The sequence below is a fragment of the Macrotis lagotis genome, chromosome 2, assembly GCF_037893015.1.
Source record: "Macrotis lagotis isolate mMagLag1 chromosome 2, bilby.v1.9.chrom.fasta, whole genome shotgun sequence".
Lineage (NCBI taxonomy): Eukaryota > Metazoa > Chordata > Mammalia > Peramelemorphia > Peramelidae > Macrotis > Macrotis lagotis.
Genome location: NC_133659.1, coordinates 193,061,640 through 193,080,148, shown reverse-complemented (window position 1 = coordinate 193,080,148; position 18,509 = coordinate 193,061,640). Strand labels below are relative to the sequence as shown.

The following is an 18,509-nucleotide window of genomic DNA, read 5'->3' as shown; positions in this document are numbered from 1 at the left end:
AAAAAGGAAGGCAGAGGTGGGGAGGTGAGGGGAATAGGATCCCAAGGAAAATGAACGCTGCAACAATAAGATGTCAGATATACTGTGGGGTATTTTTTTCTCTGATAAAACAGTCTGAACCAGGTATCAAAATATGCTTGCTGCTGGAAATTGCTTTTAAATCATCAACTGCCGATGTCTGAATAAACTGTTTTCTGCTTCAATTAGGATGAAGTATGTAGAGCCAGAGGTTGAAAGAAATTGGGAGACCCTTTTTGCTATTAGAATAGGCAGGGAGTTAAATTACACTGGCCTTATTCTGTCTCAAAATGCTGTTTGCTTCATCTCTTAGGAAGAGATGGATGTGGGAGCTTGGAAAGGGGCCTGACAGGGTGGGGGCAAAGACCAACTTGTGACAGCTAACGGAAACACTGTCCCTCAATAATAGCTACATCTCAAAAGCTGCCACTTTAACTCCCATCACCAACCTAAAGACCAAAAATGCTCCAAGCCAGGTTCCATGTTAAAATCTGACCATTCCAATGAAAAGGAGGTGAGGGACTTTGGGAACAGGCAGTATCTGTTTGTCCCTAAAGGCCGAGAGTGAGGAGCAGCAAAGATGGAACTGGGTCAAAAAGAACAAAGACAATGCAACTATAATGAAAAACCAGGTAGGCCTCTCTTTGGGGCAGATGGGTCAACCCTATGTTATGTTTTTCTTCTGTGCATAATAAAGTCTTGGCTCCCAAATTTTAGACACAGATAGACTGGGGGGAATTTTTAGAGGGTTGGTTTGTTCCGCTTTTGATTTTTTTTTTCTCCTCAATAAAACAGAGGCAATATTTGCAAAATATTTCAACAGTGCCACAAGTGGGAGAAAACCAGCTGGAAGAGTCTTTGACCAAGAAAAATGAAGGTGGGGGAGGCAAAAAGTGGTGGGCTGCTAGAAATCCTGATCTTCATCACTATCATTGTGAGATCTTACATAGCACGCTGCATTTATTTACTCCCCAGAGTTTGGGCAAAGAGCCAGGTAGGCAAGGCTTCTCTAGCTGGGGCAAACAATTTTGGACTCTGAAAGTCAAAATAGAGGTGGAGCAGGTTTATCCCACCACTTTCAACATTTTCCCTAGCTCTACCCCAGGAAAGTTCCTTGGGGTACCAGCAGGCTTTCTCCCACTAGGCCTGTTGTCCATACAGAGTTCCTATCTGGTGACTGGCTCATGTATAAGAAATTTATGAAACATAACTTTCTTCTTTTCTTTTTCATTAAAAAAATAAAATATTCAAGACTATCAGCTTCTTTTGCTTTTTTGTTTTTCTCTCTTATATAAAATATCAGCAAGCCAAAAAAAATAAGGAAAAAGGGAACCAAAAAAAAAAAGAAAAAAAAAGAAAAAAAGGGTTGGGGACAATTGCTGAGGTAACTTCATACCTTGAGGTAGTTTTACTATCACACACAGCATCACCTGACTCCGCCCACATCTCGGGTTTTGTTGCAAGGTGGGAAGGAAGGTTCCTTCATGCATGTGACTTTCCCCAAGTACACATGGACCTTCCTCTTTTCCCAACACACGCGACAGCATTTTCCAGGGTGTCAAAGTTCATCACCTGGCTTGGTGTCCAGCAACAATCAACTAATTAGATGGTACCTAAGCTGGTGATTCCCTTCACCATGTAACAATGGATCTAAGTAAAACTGTCAGCTGCTGCCTTCCTTTGGCCTTGTCAGTTAAACCCTGGGAAAGTGAGTTTCTTTGCTTTAACCCTTTGGTTCCCAAGGATATTAGATTTTTAACTTTTTTAAAATCACCTTTTCTATGGGCCAACAGCAGCTAGGGAGGGCATAGGCTTACAGCTATACAAATAATCCATCGGGAGAAAATAGATACAGCAGCATCCCTTTCTGATAGGCTGATTGTTGAGGAACACTTGCTAGTTAATGGACTTAACTTTTATATATGGAGCTCAGGGTAAATAGAGGTCAAAGTCCCATCCTCAGAGAGGGAAGAAGAGGGACTGCTCATCTCCTCATTTTCCATGAGCTTTCCCAAGAGCAACCAGTACTTCCCATATATTTGTCTGCTCCCCTGATACCATAGGAGAGACTTGATATCATCTCAGTCCAGCCACAAGGGCCAGAAATGGGGAGCACCATGGGATTACCAGGTCCTCAATGGAGCTGAGGTTTTGCCAAGGGGAACTATTGTCCCCCCCCTTCTCGGTTCTCATATCCAATTGTTAAAACAGACTTTAAAAATATAAAATCAGCCTGAGAGCGATGGGAATCAGGGATGGCAGCAAGCCCCCTGCCATGGACACAGTGCCACATATGTGGATCCATGTGATAGGTGGGGAGCTTCATAGGGTAAAACCCTAATAAGGGATAAGGAAATTTGTGTTAATTTCTCCCTAGAATCATCTGCTTCAGATCAATTCCAGGGAATTCCTTTAAATGTGGATCATTTTAATTCAAACTTTTTTCTTTCTATTTCATTCTATTGAGTTTAAAGGGTAAAAATGATTATTATACTCTTCCCCAGGATAATGGGCTCTCCCTTTGGGGCAATCTTGAAACACCTAGGGCTGTGATCAACATACAACAGTTCCCACTTTCTCATTGTATGAAAGGTGAAACAACCATGAGTGAATATAATTCATTGAAGTGTGAGGACAGAAATATTTTCATCAATTGAGGGGGGGTAAGATTTTGGGGTCTGTTTGCAAAGGCAAAACTTGACCTGTAAAAGAGGTCCCCCAGCCTCCTCAGTATAGAGAATAAACCTTGGTACAATTCATATTTCCTTCCCTAATCTAAGAGAACAAGGACTTGAAATATAATCCACATTTAAAAATAATTGACACTGAGCCATAATTTGGATGAAGAGTGGCTGGGGGATGACAGACAGTAGGGCTGAGCCAATTGGTTTAGTCTTTTGAAATTATTAGGCTTCCTTATTGAAACATGTTTTAAAGAGTGGGGAAAATCTGAATCAATATCATGATTAAGCATCCCTGATTCCCATTCATTCTTAAGCTTGCCATTCTCTTTTGATTTCTACTTTTTCTGTCCTGGGCCAATAGAGCTGGAGGCAGATCATTTCCTCCGTGCCTGAGTCTGGTTATTCTGTCCTTTCTGGTGCTGTTGCTTCACCTGAGCAAGAATGTCTCGGATCTTACGCTGGGCCATCTGTACAGGGAGAAAAAATGAGAAAAAATGAGTGAGACAATGTAACAGTGGAGTCAGGGCAGCTCAAAACTTCTGAACTCAGACTTCTGAAGAAAATCACAGATGGAAGAAGACAATAGACACTAAAGTCCCATTTCTAATATTCAAGTCTCTGGAATACTAGCAAATGAGCTGACAAACTCATCTTATGGAACCAAGTACTTATGGAACTTTTAGGCAGAGATGACACTACACATTGTTAGATGGCACACTACTGATTTATTTACTGATACTGTCAGATCTCCTGCTATCTATCCTAATGGTCTTCTTCAATCTCCTTTGCTGCACCTCTTCATTCAAATCAGGCCCACTAAAGGCAAGTTATTCCAAGTGCTCTGACCTGAGCTCTCTTCTTCTATTAATACTATTTCACTCAGTGATCTCATTAACATCCATTGAATCATTTATCATCTCAGCTTTACTTATCCAGTTATGACCTATTTCCTAACCTCCAGATTCTTATCTCCCTAGTCACAATAGACATCTTAAACTAGATCAAAATAGACATTTTAAATTCTCTACCCAATTCTTATCTTTCCTACTTCTGAATTTCTCCATTTTCATTGAAGATATCACCAGCCGCCTAAGTCATCCAGGCTTGCAGGCTAGGTGCCATCCTGGACTCCTCTATCTCATATATCCTCCCTCCCCCTCACCCCCATACAATATGTTGTCAAGGTATTTTACTTTTTTTTTTACCTGATCTCATTTCAGTACAACCCCTTCTCTCCTGAAGCTGCTACCATACTTGTGAAGGCCCACATCTCTTAACACCTCTTAGTCTCAGTGTTAAGTAACTTGCCCAAAATCACAGAGATAGTAAGCATCTAAGGCCAGATTTGAAATCAGACCTTCCTGACTCTAGGGGAATGCTCTATCTATTGTACCACCTAGCTACCCCAGACTGTTTCAATAGTCATTTGATTGGCCTCTCTACCAGAAGTTTCCCCCACTCCACTATAAAATTAATCTAACATTTTATTTCCCCTTCAACTATTATGCAATCCAGTAATACTGACCACATTGCTATAACTTGATCAAAACTCTCCATCTCCAAACTCCAGGATTTTCACTAATTCCCATACCCAGATTTCTTTCCTCACCTCTACTTCCTGATTTCCCTGGCTTTCTTCAAGAGCTAAAATTTTATCCTCTATCAAGTCTTTCTGATTCTCCTAAATATAGTTAGAGGGCAGGTAGGTGGCATAGCAGATACACCTCTGAGAGGGCCTGGAGTCAGGAAGATCTGAATTCAAATTCAGCTTCAGGCATTCTTTACCATAACATTCAGGGTCACTATGAGATTCAATGAAGAAACATGTGAAACTTTCCAAACTTGAAAGAACTATTAGAATTAATTTTATTATTTAGTTATTTCAATCATGTCCAACACTTTGTGACCTCATTTGGGGTTTTCTTGGGAAAGATACTGAAGTGACTTGCCACTTGATTATAGATGAGGAAACAAGCAAATAGAGTTAAGGAACTTGCTCAGGATCTTACAAATATATGTATTTGAGGTCAAATTTGAACTCACATCTTTCTGCCTCCAGAGCTGGCATTCTTTCCACTGTGTCATCTATTGGGCCTCAATACACTTACTAGCTGTGTGGCTTGGACAAGTCACTTAAATTGTTTGCCTCAGTTTTCTAAACTACAAAATGGGAATAACAACATCAACAATTTCACAGGTTTGACACAGTTCCAAGTATGGATGCATATGTGTGTGTGTGTGCATCTCAAGGAGCAGGGTTAGTATATTTGGGTTCAAAACCTACCTCTGATGCTTAGTGCTGGTATGGTTTTAGACAAGTCACTACACTTCTGTCTATATGCCTCAGTTTCCTCATTTGTAAAATAAGGCACTCAATTAGATGACCTCTGAGATCCCTTTCTACCTCTAGAACTATCATCTAGTTTTTTTTGCAAGGCAAATGGGGTCAAGTGGCTTGCCCAAGGCTACACAGCTAGGTAATTATTAAGTGTCTGAGACCGGATTTGAACCCAGGTACTCCTGACTCCAAGGCTGGCACTTTATCCATTATGCCACCTAGCCGCCCCATGATCTAGTACTCTTAAGAAACCATAAATAGACAGAGCATTTAAGAATTACTGGACATTTTCGTATAAACATTTCCTTATTGACTCAGATTTTGTTTGGTAAATATTGGAAAACAGCATCTGCGATTTATGTCATCATAGGGAACTCTCCCAATCTCTAGAATGCTAAGATTTAAGTTCCAGATATTGCTTGAGGCATAAAAAGTGATTAACTTTCTCCAGATCAGGAGAATTTGAACTTAAGTCTTCCCAACTTCAGACCCAGGATTCTATCCTATCCATTACACCACAGTGACAATGTAGGATTTTATTTAAAGGACTAAGGTGGAAGGGAGGAGATGAGTTCAAGTCCAGCTTCAAGACACTTAATAAATTGCCTAGCTGTGACCTCAGGCAAGTCATTTAACCCCATTGCCTTGCAAAAACCGAAGTAAAAAAAAAAGAACTGCAATGAAAGGGAATAAGGATAGAATCCAAGAGTTGCCCAATAACATAGATAAGATACATAAGAGACTCAAATTGTGCCTTTTCTCAAAAGTTTTCTTTAATCTAAGGGGTAAAAACATCACTAGAACAATAATATTCGTAGTAGCCCTGTTTGTGGTGGCAAAGAATTGGAAATCAAGTAAATATCCTTCAATTGGGGAATGGCTTAGCAAACTGTGGTATATGTATGTCATAGAACACTCTTGTTCTATTAGAAACCAGGAGGGATGGGAATTCAGGGAAGCCTGGAGGGATTTGCATGAACTGATGCTGAGTGAAACTTCATGTTTCTTCCTTAAGGATATGATTTCTTTCTCATCAAATTCAATTTGGATCAATGTACAACATGGAAACAATATACTGACAAATTGCTTTCTGGGGGGGGGGGGAGTAAGATTGAGGGAAAAATTGTAAAACTCAAAATAAATAAAAAGTTTTCATTAATCACTAGATACTCTCTTTGGGTCAAAAGAAAGATGAAACCCAACTAAGAAGCACAGGGACAACCAGATTCCTGAAAGAATCTCCCATTGTTCTTATGACTCAAAAGAGATTCTCTCCTTGGGAAATCCTTTCCAGACTTCCTACCTGGCTAGCATAGAAGTGTCCAATAATCTTGACAATGACTTGCTCATTCTCATCGGGAGTCTGATCTCTGGGAACCACCACTTCAGCTGCTGTCAAATTCTGCAGTTCATTGACCTAGAGAAAAGAAAGAGGCAGGTTAGTTAGTGGAATAAGAGTGCTGGGGATTAGAGATAAGGATGAAGCCCTATCAGGACTGAAAGAAGAAAGAACAAAATTAAAAGGTAAGAAACAGAAGTAGGAGTAGAAGGGCATCAAGGGAAGTTAGTAGGGAAAAGTTCTATGTTCATCAAAAACATTGGGCAGAGCAGTAAGGTCAGAGATATTAAGTAAGTAAGAACTGAAGAACTATTATGTTCAGTGAAATACAGAATCTGAATTGTGCAATATTAGAAACAGAGAAGATCAAGTTCACATGGACACCCTTAACCCCTTCCACTCCACATTTTACATGGAAGAAACTGAGATCCAGTTAAGTGGCTCACACAAATAATCAACCTTTTAATTCAGGTATTCTGATTTCAGGTCTTTCCACTTTACCATGTGACTGGTTAATGAAGTTAAAAACTCCCCATATTCCTGGGAACTGCCCCACGCCCCATGGCTCACAGTTTTGCCGCCTTTGCCAATGACTCTGCCAGCTGCTGATGCAGGGACTCGGATGTGGGTTTCCAGCTTTACCTCTTCCTTAGGACCAAAGAAGTTCTCTTCTTTGAGCTTTCCATAGATTCTTCCTTGAGCCTAGGGAGATTAAGAAAGGATTAAGCAGAAGTCCTCCTTGAGCAAATAAGGATTGGTCCAAAGCACTGAGTTTCTTATCCTTAAGGCAAAAATAGGAAAGGTAACAACCAAATGGGCAAGTTATTTATACCTACCTCTATATCTATCTAATATCCCCCCCTCCCCTCCCTAAAAACTTAAGGATTGACTAATTCCTACTTTCTCTAGAAGCCAAGGAGTGAATGAAGAGCCAACTTTCTCTGGGATCTAAATCTAATGATAAAGGGAAAAGAGATCCTTATTCTGAATGTAAGAGATTAAAATACAACTGACTTTGAAGATAATTAAAAAACCAGCAAACTCTACTGCCCTATGGCCTACTGGTAATAGATTCAGCAAGTATTTGATAGATAAATTGAGAACTAAAAATAATACAGATACCCTCCTGAAGAATCCCAGATTTCATTTTTTTCCTCAAGAAAGCAATAAGGCAGAATTACCTTAAATTGAGCCTCTGGAGGTCCAGTGATGATGACCATTCGAACTTTGGAATCTGGGGTCTCTGGGGGAGCAATCTGGAAACCCAAACATAAGTTAAAGAGAAAGCTAAAAATTACCCTAGTCTTCTCCTAATAGGAAAGGACTCTACTTTAAAACACTCCAACTTTACCAAGCCACAAAATTATTATTTCCATTGGCAGATTCATAATAAAAAGAGACAAAGGTTAGCCTTCCTAGCATTAACTGTTGAAAAGTTTACATTAATGCACTTTTGGATCTTTAAGGAAGAAGACTACCCAATTTAGGATGCTTTCCATTTTCATCCCAAAGTTTCCAAGGTCTAGTCGGGGATGGTTTGGCCTACAAGCAAAGGTATGATTGAAATAAACAATCCTTTCCTTTCCCAACATTAATCAACAAGAGGCCTTCAACAACAACCATTAAACAACAAGAGGCCAATTCTTCCAAGGCAACCCTCAAAAGCACAAGATAAAAAATGTTTTTCAAAACAGTTCTTTAAGCACAAAAGGTATCAATTGCCTCAGGAAGGGACTGAGTATAGACAAATAGAAATTTCCAAAGCTGGAAGCAAATTTCTCTCCTTGAGGCATATGAAGGAGGGTTAAAATGAGATGGAATGAGTTCCTGTCCCAAAAGGGGGGGGGGGGGGGGGGAATGAGCAAATCACCTTGATGGAAGCGCTGGCAAACCTTGATAGCTGCTTAATGTGCTGCCCCTTCTTACCAATGATGGCACCCACTGCCTGGGCAGGGATGAATACCTGTACCATCTCTTGCTCTGGAGCCTGCTACCAAGACAAGAAAGACTGTTACTAAGACAGTCTGTTAATGTTCAAGAATGACTCCTAGTGGGCAACTAGGTGTCGCAGTGGATAGAGCACAGCCCTGGAGTCAGGAGTACCCAAGTTCAAATCCATTTTCAGACACTTAATAATTACCTAGCTGTGAGGTCTTGAGCAAGCCACTTAACCCCATTGCCTTGCAAAAAAAAATTACTCCTAGTGACCAGGGAAAAGACATCTATTCATTTTTTTCTCCTTGACTCCTCTTCTTCCTTCCCAACTCCCATTCCATATCAATAAGCAAAAATCAGAGGCAATACCATCCTTCCTAGTAAGTAGCTAGACTGGCTCAGAAGCAAGTTTTTTTATGTCTTCAATGAGACCAGTGAAGATGGGTAGCACTGTAGGTACAAAAGGCATTAGGAAGGTATAGAGAAAGATTATGGGAATTATTAAATTGCTACAAACTAAGGGAATTCCTTAGAATGGCATATGGCACATGTGTGGCACATGATTCAGTGCCAGAGGAAAATAGGGTGAAAGTACTCTCAATGCAGTCACATAAAAGAGTTGCCACTACATAATAGTGCTAGCCTACCCCATCTAAACACTATTTAAAAGAATTTCCAAGGTCAAGTGTCCATAAAGATTCAACCTTTTTTTTTAAAGATTTTTCAAGGCAATGGGATTAAGTGGCTTGCCCAAGGCCACACAGCTAGGTAATTATTAAGTGTCTGAGGTCAGACTCCTGACTCCAGGGCCAGTGCTCTATCCACTGCACCACCAAGCCACCCCAAAATTCAACCTTTTAAGAGAAAGAGAGGATAATAAACATATTCTACCTACCATGAAGGAGCTATAAGGAGCAGCCCCTGAAACGCTGCTTGGAGGAGGGGGAACAGCACTGGATGAGGCTGGGAAGAGGCCCACAGCAGCCAAGTTGAGGCCAGGGATCAAATGAGATTGTAGCTAAAGAAATGATGAAAAAGAGGCAATTAACATAGTTCCTTCTTCATGTCAGGTGATATTAAGCAGGAAGTTGGTCCTTCTCCCCCTACACCCCAAACAAGCCTGGCAATATATCCACAATCTATATTCATGGAATTTCAAAAGGGACTGTATGTAGATAACTAGAGAATGTGTACCCTGTCATAAATCTGCCTAGATGATATTTTTTATTATACATATAAAAATATAAAATATCTGTCCCTTTTATAAACGGCCACAGTCTAACAAGATCACATAGCTATAAACATAGCCACTAAGGGAGACTGGTGGATTTGAATATTGGTTCTGCTGCTTATGCTTCTGTAATCTCTCTGGGCTTCCCATTGTAGATTGGATAAGGTTGGACTCGAACATTTCTAGGATCCCTTTGATCTCCAAATCTATGTTCTATCCACTCAAACCATTCTGGAAAATATTTAAAGATACCTTAAAATTTTTTTCTCCTGAAACAACATCAATGGGACACAATTTCAAAAGCAACCATGAGCAGTATTACCACTCTTTTAACTTACAGTTGCATATTTGGGAGAAGGTATAGATTGGACAACAAAATTTTCCTGTTTATGAGGCCAAATGATCCATTATGGGAATTACATATTATTTTTATGGATGCTGGGCTTTGACCATGGATAAACTTACCAAGAACATGAATGAGAAATCATGGGAAAAGAAAGAGGGGGACTGGGTTTGTGGTTTCCTCCCAGGGAGGGAAATTATTTCTTATCAGGCAAATTAGGATATTCTGTAAACTTACAGCTAGACTTCAGCTACTTGTATTCAAGGTCAATGCTACCTATTATATCACTCTATCTCTTTAAATCTCATATTAATTCTCCAAGGACTTCAAAATTTGGAATCTAAAATGTTAGAAAATATATATATATATAATACATATATCACATAGATTAATAATATTAATATTATTTTTCTCCTTTTCTTTTTCTTCTTTTTTTTTTCCTATGGAAGGTTTCCTTCAAGGAGTTTTAAGGATCATCTATGGTCACATACCCAATATATGTCCGGTGAGAGGCCTTATACCCATGTCTTCCTGACTCTATGACCAATTGAGCAACCCTTTGCTTACTATATTATAGTGCTTTTCAGGGAAGTCCATTACCAGAATTTATAAGGTCCCTCTCTTCTACGTTCTAAAACTTTATTCAACAAAATATCTAAGGTAAGAAGGTAGCAAAGTTGGGGAAGTTCTCATATTCCCCAGAAAGGACTTTCTTAAGTCATACAACATTCAAGCCCATCCCCTAGCTTCCAATGACCTAAAAGGTTGGAAAAAATTTATTACCAAATAACTGACTTCTCTATATTCCTCACACAGATGGACAGAAAACTAGAAGGGAGGGTAGGATAGGTTCAAGAAATTCTTCTATTCCTCTAAATACTCACACTCATGGCTGCTACATCATTCTCATAGGCCTCACGAACTTTCTTCATAATCTCCTGCTCAGCTTTACAGCAGTTCTCAATAGAGCCCTTAACTGTAATGGTCCTTTCAGGGTTGTAAAGGGTCAAGTCCTGCAACCTGGGGAGAGGAGCAGAGAAAAGAAAAGACCTTAAAAACTATTTACCATAGGGTAGAAACAAGTCCCAGATAGAAGTCTAGAGACCTGGATACTAAAAAGATAGGATTGTGCAGTAAAACTCATGGCAAACAGCTAATCCTCTCAGAGTAGTTAAACTAAGAATAAAAGGAGGGACCAGCTAAAGAAATAGCTGTAACTGCAGAGATTAACCAAAAGTGTTTTGAAATACTTGGCATTCTTGAATTCTAAGGGACAGTTAAAGATAACCAACCTCCCACCAGGATTAGCACTACTGGATTAATCTAATCAGTGTAGGTTATACTGGAACCATGGCTGGATAGTTTCACCCAAAGGGTCTATTGGGCTCCATACCTCTTTTGAAAAAGAACTAGTGGTGGAAGAAAGAGCATAATACTTTCAAAGGGAAAAATTAAAGTCCAATGCTCTCCCTTCCACTGCCACTTGAATACCCTTCCCATCTTGGTAACAGGGCACATGTTAGTTAAGTTTATTATAAAGGCATGGTGGCACTAGTGACAAGAATCTTTTAATCTTGAGTCCCTAGACTGGAGTTTTCCCAATTCAAATAATAGGGGATGGAAAGACCAATGCAGTGAAAGAAGACTCAAAAATGGTTCGAGTTAGGAGGCATTTAGGAAAATCAATTAGTTTATCCCTTTTTTTCTATAAATGTCTTTCCTGTATAGGACATTCACAAAATTTTAGGATTAGAAGGAATCTATGGGGTCATCTGACCCAGGACATAACAAAGCAAAAATTTTCTCCTGCAACACCCCCCAAAAAAGGTCATTCAATGTCTATCTGAAGACATCCCTTGTTACAGTCACCTTACCACCTTCTGATGGACTGAATTGCTTTTCTGGAAATCTCTATTAGGAACCTTTTCCTGTTATCAAGCCTAAATCCAAATATCTGACATTTCTACTGATTGTTTTAGTTTAGCTACCTGAGAATCAAGTGGAACAGACTCCTTCCTCCACATGAGAATTTCACATGGGGTTGACCTGAAATGAGTCCCAGAGTCAAAGGAACCTTGGTCTGAATTCTAGGTCTGCCACTTACATCATTTAATCTTAAGAGTTGGCCTAAAAATCTCTATAGTCCTTTTCAACCTTTTCTTTTGCTCTAAATATTCCTTGTTCTAAATTGTGGTGTATGAATGTGATGGAAATACTACTGTTCTGGAAGAAATGATGAGCAAGCAGATTTCAAAAAACCTGTAAAGACTTTTGAGTCTTCACAAAGTGAAGTGAACCGAACCATAACATTATACACATTAACAGCAACACTGTGAGATGATCAACTAGGATACACTTGGCTCTTCTCAGAAATACAATGATCAAAAACAAGACTTGTAATAGAAAATGCCATCCACATTCAGAGAAATTCTGAGTGCATATCAAAGTATACTATTTTCATTTTTTATTTTTTCTTTCTTCCCTTTTGTTCTGATTCTTTTTTCACAACATGGCTAATATGGGGGGATATGTTAAACATGAATATAACTGTATAACCTATATCAGATTGATTGGAAATGGGGAGGGAAGGAACAGAGAAAAACTCAAAAGCCTACAAAAAATGAATGTTGAAAACTACCTTTACATGCAATTGGAAAAATACAAAAAAATTTTTTTGAAAAAAATCCCTTATTCTTTTGATTAATCCTCATGTTGCTTCATTTTTAATTTCAATATCCTGATTGTCCTTTAAAGAATGTGCTCCCCAGTTCCAAGACTAACCCTCATCACAAAAAAGTAGTATTGGAAAAACTGCAGATATCCTATCTATTAGCCTCAAAATTATATACAGAGAACTGAGGGAGGTAACTCAGGTTCAACATCCCCAGAATGAAACTAATACAACCCAGACATTTTACTTCTCTGCTTGTGATAAGAGCAAAGGAAGAGAAAATCTTACGAAGAAATGGTGATTTTGGTCTCTGTATCCTGTTCCACTTTTTTCAGGTTTCGCCCTTCTTTGCCAATGAGACGTCCCACGAAATTATTGTGGGCCAGGATCTTCAGGGGTACCTCATCAGCTCTTGAGAGAAAAAAATGAATGATGAATAAAAAGATGTTTAAATACTAACTTTGTGCAACTAAGCCCATTTAAGAAGACTAGTCTTTCTGAGTTTAAATCTGACCTCACCTACTTACTGGCTGTGTAACCCCAGGCAAGTCCCTTAACCCCCTCCACCTTAGTTCCCTCATCTATAAAAAATGAACTAGAAAAGGAAATGGTAAATCACTCTAGTATCTTTGCCAAGAAAACTTCAAATGATCCCAGAGAGGGTCAAACTTGAGTGAAATGATTGAACAATAAAATGTACAAATGACTAGAAATACAATTTGGAAGGTGAAGCAATACTCATTTTCTAATGGCGAAAGAGAGGGATGACACAAAAGGCAATTTCTACTACAAGTATATCCAATGATATAAGATTCTATCATAACCCTTATATCCAATGTCAATTCTGTCATATTTATATTGTCATAACCCCTATATCCAATGATATAAAATTTTGTCATAACCTAACCATGAGACTAGGTCCTCAAACTATTCATTTGCTCATATCTTCATGGTTCAATCCAAATTCAGCCTTCACCTCCCCAATATCTTTCAAGTAGAAGAATTTTGTCCCTCTTGAAGAGGAAGTCTTCAAAAGCCCTGTCTCAATCTTTTTATCCTCAATCAAAATCTTAACTACTCATGTTTAGATAACAATTTAATATTGGTAGAATGTCTTAGATATGTGTTATCTCATTTGATTCAACAGTCTTGTTTTCTAGCTGCTAACAGCTCCCATTTTATAAAAGAGGAAACCTGAGATTTCAGAACAGTTACCTGACTTTCCCAGGGTCATACAACTAGCAAGAGTCTGAAAATAATACATTTCTTCAGCACTGTTTATATTTTGATATGTATATCATTTTGCATAAGAGACACACTTAATGTATGTTTATTTGAATAACTTTGTATAGTAGAGGGAGTGTTGAGTATAGGGCAGCTGAAAATAAAAGGATAGTAAAGATCATAAGAGAAAAATAAACTATTTTGGCTACATAAAATTAAAAAGCTTTACACAAATAAAATCAATGATATATCCAAAGAGAAATGATAGAGAAAAAATATTGATATCACTGAAAAAATTGTTAAGTCTGATATCTAAAATACACTGAAGGGCAGCTAGGTGGCGTAGTGGATAAAGCACTGGCCTTGAAGTAAGGAGTACCTGGATTCAAATCTGGTCTCAGACACTTAATAATTACCTAGCTGTGTGGCCTTGGGCAAGCCACTTAACCCTGTTTGCCTTGCAAAAACCTAAAAAAATAAAATAAAATAATAAAATAAAATAAAATACACTGAGAGTTGACGCAAATATTTCCTTCTCCATAATTCATTAAAAGACATGAACTGTCTTCAAGAAGCATTGTAAACTACAAATGACACCATGAAAATATGTTGATTGGCAAAGACAACAAAAGATAATGGATATGGAATTAGATGCATTCAACCTGATTCTGACTACCTGGACCCAATCTCTATGTTTTTACATGAGGTCATCAAGATTGATGAAGATTAAGTGATTTCACCAAACTTAAAACACAAGTTTAATATCGAAGGATTGGAGGTGAAATCCGAATACAGGTCCTCTGCTTCCCACGAGTGCCTTCACTTTTATTGGAAAAAAATTATGGACTGAGTTCCTTACAATCCTTTTAAACCTCCCTAGTGGATTCATTATTCCATTCATCAGAGTGGCCTCTCTCAAAACTTTTTATCTCCCCTTAAACCTTCCATGGTTCCTCTTCTTATCACCTTCTCAACCAAGAACTTTGCCTCAAATTTTATTGAAGAATAAAAAATTTAGGTCATTCAATGAGATCTCTCTCTCTTTACATCTCATATTCTTCAAATGCCTTCTTCTACTTTCTTCTCCTTCACCTGATTCATATAATGTTCTGTTTTTCTTGCCAAAGGAAAACCTTTCTTATTTGCACAAATGATCCCATTCAATTTTGTCTTCTCCAATATGATTGCTGCCTCTCTCATCCCTACTATCTCACTCATCTTCCAACTGCCTACAAACATGTCCATGTCTCCCCCCATTGTCCAAAAACCTATACCAATCTTACTAGCTATTAGCCTACAACTCTCTTCCCTTCTGCAGCTTGACCCCTTGAAGAGGCCACCTATATTTGCTGCCTCCTTTCCTTTCCCTGTCTTTTCAACTCTATAAATCTGGCTTCAATCTACTATCAATCAACTGCAAATGTTTTCTCCAAAGTTACCAGTGATTTCTTCACTTGATCTTAGCCAAAAGGTCAAGAAGCGATACCAGTGATTTAATTGCAAAATTAAATGGCCTTTTTTCAATCCTCATCTTCCTTGATCTCTGCAGCCCCTGACACTGTGGATAAACCCCTCTCCTCCTTGATACTCTTCTCAGTTTTGTGGCACATTTCTCTCTTGGTCTTCCTCCTCTCCTCAGTCTTCTTTTGCTGGATTTTCATCCAGGCAAAGTTGTGAGGAATTTCACAGAACTCTCTCCTGAGCCTTTCTCTTTTCTCCCTCTCCACTATCTTATTTGGTAATGGTTTAATTACCATCTCTATGCTAATGATTCTCAGATGTTCATATACAACCCTAATCTATTTCCCTAACCTCCAGACTACACATAGAACTACCTATAGTTACCTACTGGATGCTATCAAGCACAAGTCTAAAGCAGAACTCATCATCTTTCCCTTCAAACTCGTACCCTTCCTAAAGTTCTCTATTACAATTAAAGGTACTACCATATTTCTCAGGCATTAGGCCCCACAATGCAAGTGTCATCCTCAATTCCTTACTCTCTCACAGTTCCACTCCTAATCTGTTGCCAAGTCCTGTCAACTTTAATCTAGTAAATTCTCACATATGCCTCATTCTTTTCTGTGATCTTGCTCCATCCTGATACAAGCTCTCATTACCTCACATCTGAACTATCACAATCACTGCTGGATAGCCTCAATCCTCTCCCCACTCCAATGCATCCTCTATTCAAATGTCATAGTGATCTTCTTAAAGCTCAGGTCTGACCATGTTTCTGTTTTTGTCTAACAGACACACAAAGACACATTCCTGTGTCTCCCCTATTACCTCCAAGATAAATAAAATTCTGTTAGGTGTATGCAAAGTCCTTTGACATCTGGCACACCCCTACACTTCCAATCTTCTTCTATCTTACCCCCCCCCCCGCCGCCCTGTATCTTGAACAAGCTCTATATTTATAATGGCTTCATAATCTTCTGATACATAAACTTCCACTGATTATGCATCTATCTGGAATCCTTTCCTTTTCATCTCCTAGCTTCTTCTCTCTCTTTTTTTTTTAAGATTTTTTTTTTCAGGGCAATGGGGTTAAATGGCTTGCCCAAGGACACATGGCTAAGTAATTATTAAGTGTCTGAGGTCGGATTTGAAACCAGGTACTCCTGACTCCAAGGTTGGTGCTCTATCCACTGCACCACCTAGCCACCCCTCCTAGCTTCCTCCTCAAATCAACTACAATCCCACCTTCTACAACAATTTTTTCCTGGTCCTTTGTAATGCTAGTGTTTTTGTTCTATTTATCTCTAATTTATCCTGTATTTGTCTTCCTTTGTACATAATTGTTTTCATGATGTTTGCACTATTATACTATAAACTCCTTAAGAGTTTTTTTCTCCCTTTTCTTTCCATCTCCAGGCTTAGCATAGGACTTGACCCAGGTTGGGGAGCTTCATAATACTTATTGACCAACTGATTTGAGCTGTGGAATTCCACCATAAAAGTGACCTAATGATCCAAACAAAAGTCCAACATACGCCAAAATAGCCTCGAATTTCTCTTCATGATGACACGGTTTAGTTAATCTTTCAATTAACTGCACAATGGTAATGAAACAATCAAAAAACCTTTGGTAAGTGAATGTAATAGAATATTAAGCAATAAGAAAAGACATCCCAGGAGGATGGAGATGATCTGCATCACAGATCAGGGTCAATGGACATTGGTTTGGGAGAGGGAAAAGCAAGAGTAATAGCTTTACGTCTTTGTATCTTTTGCTTCTTTCTGCATGATTTCCAGAATCATCTTGCAAGCAGAAGAGCACCCTTCTGGGGTAGAATGAATGCTGATGGCCTTCTCAGCTGCTCCAGCATTCTCCTTTCGGTGAACATCAATTCTGAGGATTGAGAAATTAAAGAGATTATTACACTGTCCCAGCTGAGTGTTTTAATGAGAGTTAACACATTGATGGCCCTAAAACAGAAATTCTTAACCTGGGGGATAGGAGGACCAGTTTGTGAACATAAAAAGAAAAAGAAACTCACAACTTTGTTTTCATATACTGAAATTTATGGAGCTATTTTGCCCTCTATCAATGGATCTAATCCTTAACTAGGATAGCCAGCTTCTGGGTTCTATTCAGTTTATAGAATCATAGTATCTAAATTGGAAGCATCCTTATCAAAGTACTCTCACACACTTAGGTCCTGTTTAGTGATGTCTTAAAGCAAGTGTGTCCAACTCTTTGAGGTCAGTCTAATTACATTTTTATCATTATATTCATTGGTAATAGATACATTGTAGTCATAAATAAGTAGTAAATTCTATATGTGGCCCTTAACAAGTTTTTTTTTATGGGGGGGGGGGATGCAGTCCAGAAGAGCTAAAAAGGCAGATGTCTTAGAGTATGGTACCACCTCCCTTGACATTAGTTGCAATCATGTAACTGAGTTATTTTCATTTCCTGCCTCCACCCCCACCCCCACCCCCCCACTTCCTCTCTCCTGATCTGATTTTTATAGAATGAGAAACTTTGAGGAAAAGATAGTGACACTGAACTCACTTATTGGAAGTGAGGAATCAGATCGCTAACATTTATCCCTTTCATCTCCCCTAACCCCACCAGGATTTTCAAAGTCATTACTTCTCTATGTCCCACAACCCAATCCTCCCATCATATATATAAATATACTCACTTAGACTGGGTCTGTTTGGTAATGTTACGGATGGTGGCTCCTTCCTTGCCAATGATGGCACCCACATACTGGGTGGGCACCAGGAGCCTCAGGGGAATATCCACTGGCTGTTGTTTGGAGGGAGCACCTGCCACCACAGGTGAGCCCTGGCGGGGTTGACCCCGGGAATTAAAGCCTCCTCGGCGGCCATTCTCAGGACCTTGAGCCATCTGCTCATCTGGGATGTAAGAGACCTTCAGTGAGTGGTTCTCCAGCTGGTGGCCATTCAACTTCATGATGGCTCTGTGAGTAGAAGAAAAGATAGTATTTCATGTAATCAGCAGAAGCCTCAAAATAAAATTGAGAGTATATGCTGTACTTGGCACTGGAGAAATGTCATGGAAGTACTAATAATTCCCACAGTTGGAGGTCTTCTAGTCTAAAATTAATAAAAAAAATTATGATTCAGAATTTCAGGCATTACCCAGGGTAAGGGTAGAGACATAATCACCATCCTAAAGGATCCTTCAATCTGAACTAAGTCCCATCTTCCCTTAAAGAATTAAATCCCATCTGATGCAGATTGAGATGTG

The 18,509-nt window shown here is 39.0% G+C and overlaps 1 protein-coding gene across 3 annotated transcripts in view; it reads right to left on the bottom strand.

Annotated features, from left to right (window-relative positions):
• Positions 1–3,076: 3,076 nt before the first annotated feature.
• IGF2BP1 (insulin like growth factor 2 mRNA binding protein 1) overlaps positions 3,077–18,509 on the bottom strand; it is a 57,650-nt gene continuing 42,217 nt past the window's right edge. Inside the window, exons 6-15 of one of the 3 annotated variants that reach the window (XM_074220590.1) lie at positions 17,938–18,219; positions 17,004–17,138; positions 12,848–12,970; positions 10,773–10,908; positions 9,210–9,332; positions 8,250–8,369; positions 7,561–7,635; positions 6,950–7,081; positions 6,344–6,457; positions 3,077–3,169 (exon numbers count right to left, since the gene is read on the bottom strand). In XM_074220590.1, coding sequence (XP_074076691.1) covers positions 3,077–3,169; positions 6,344–6,457; positions 6,950–7,081; positions 7,561–7,635; positions 8,250–8,369; positions 9,210–9,332; positions 10,773–10,908; positions 12,848–12,970; positions 17,004–17,138; positions 17,938–18,219 — 1,333 coding nt within the window. The remainder of the gene's footprint in view (positions 3,170–6,343; positions 6,458–6,949; positions 7,082–7,560; positions 7,636–8,249; positions 8,370–9,209; positions 9,333–10,772; positions 10,909–12,847; positions 12,971–17,003; positions 17,139–17,937; positions 18,220–18,509) is intronic. The other 2 variants (XM_074220591.1, XM_074220592.1) reach the window with 2 other exon arrangements.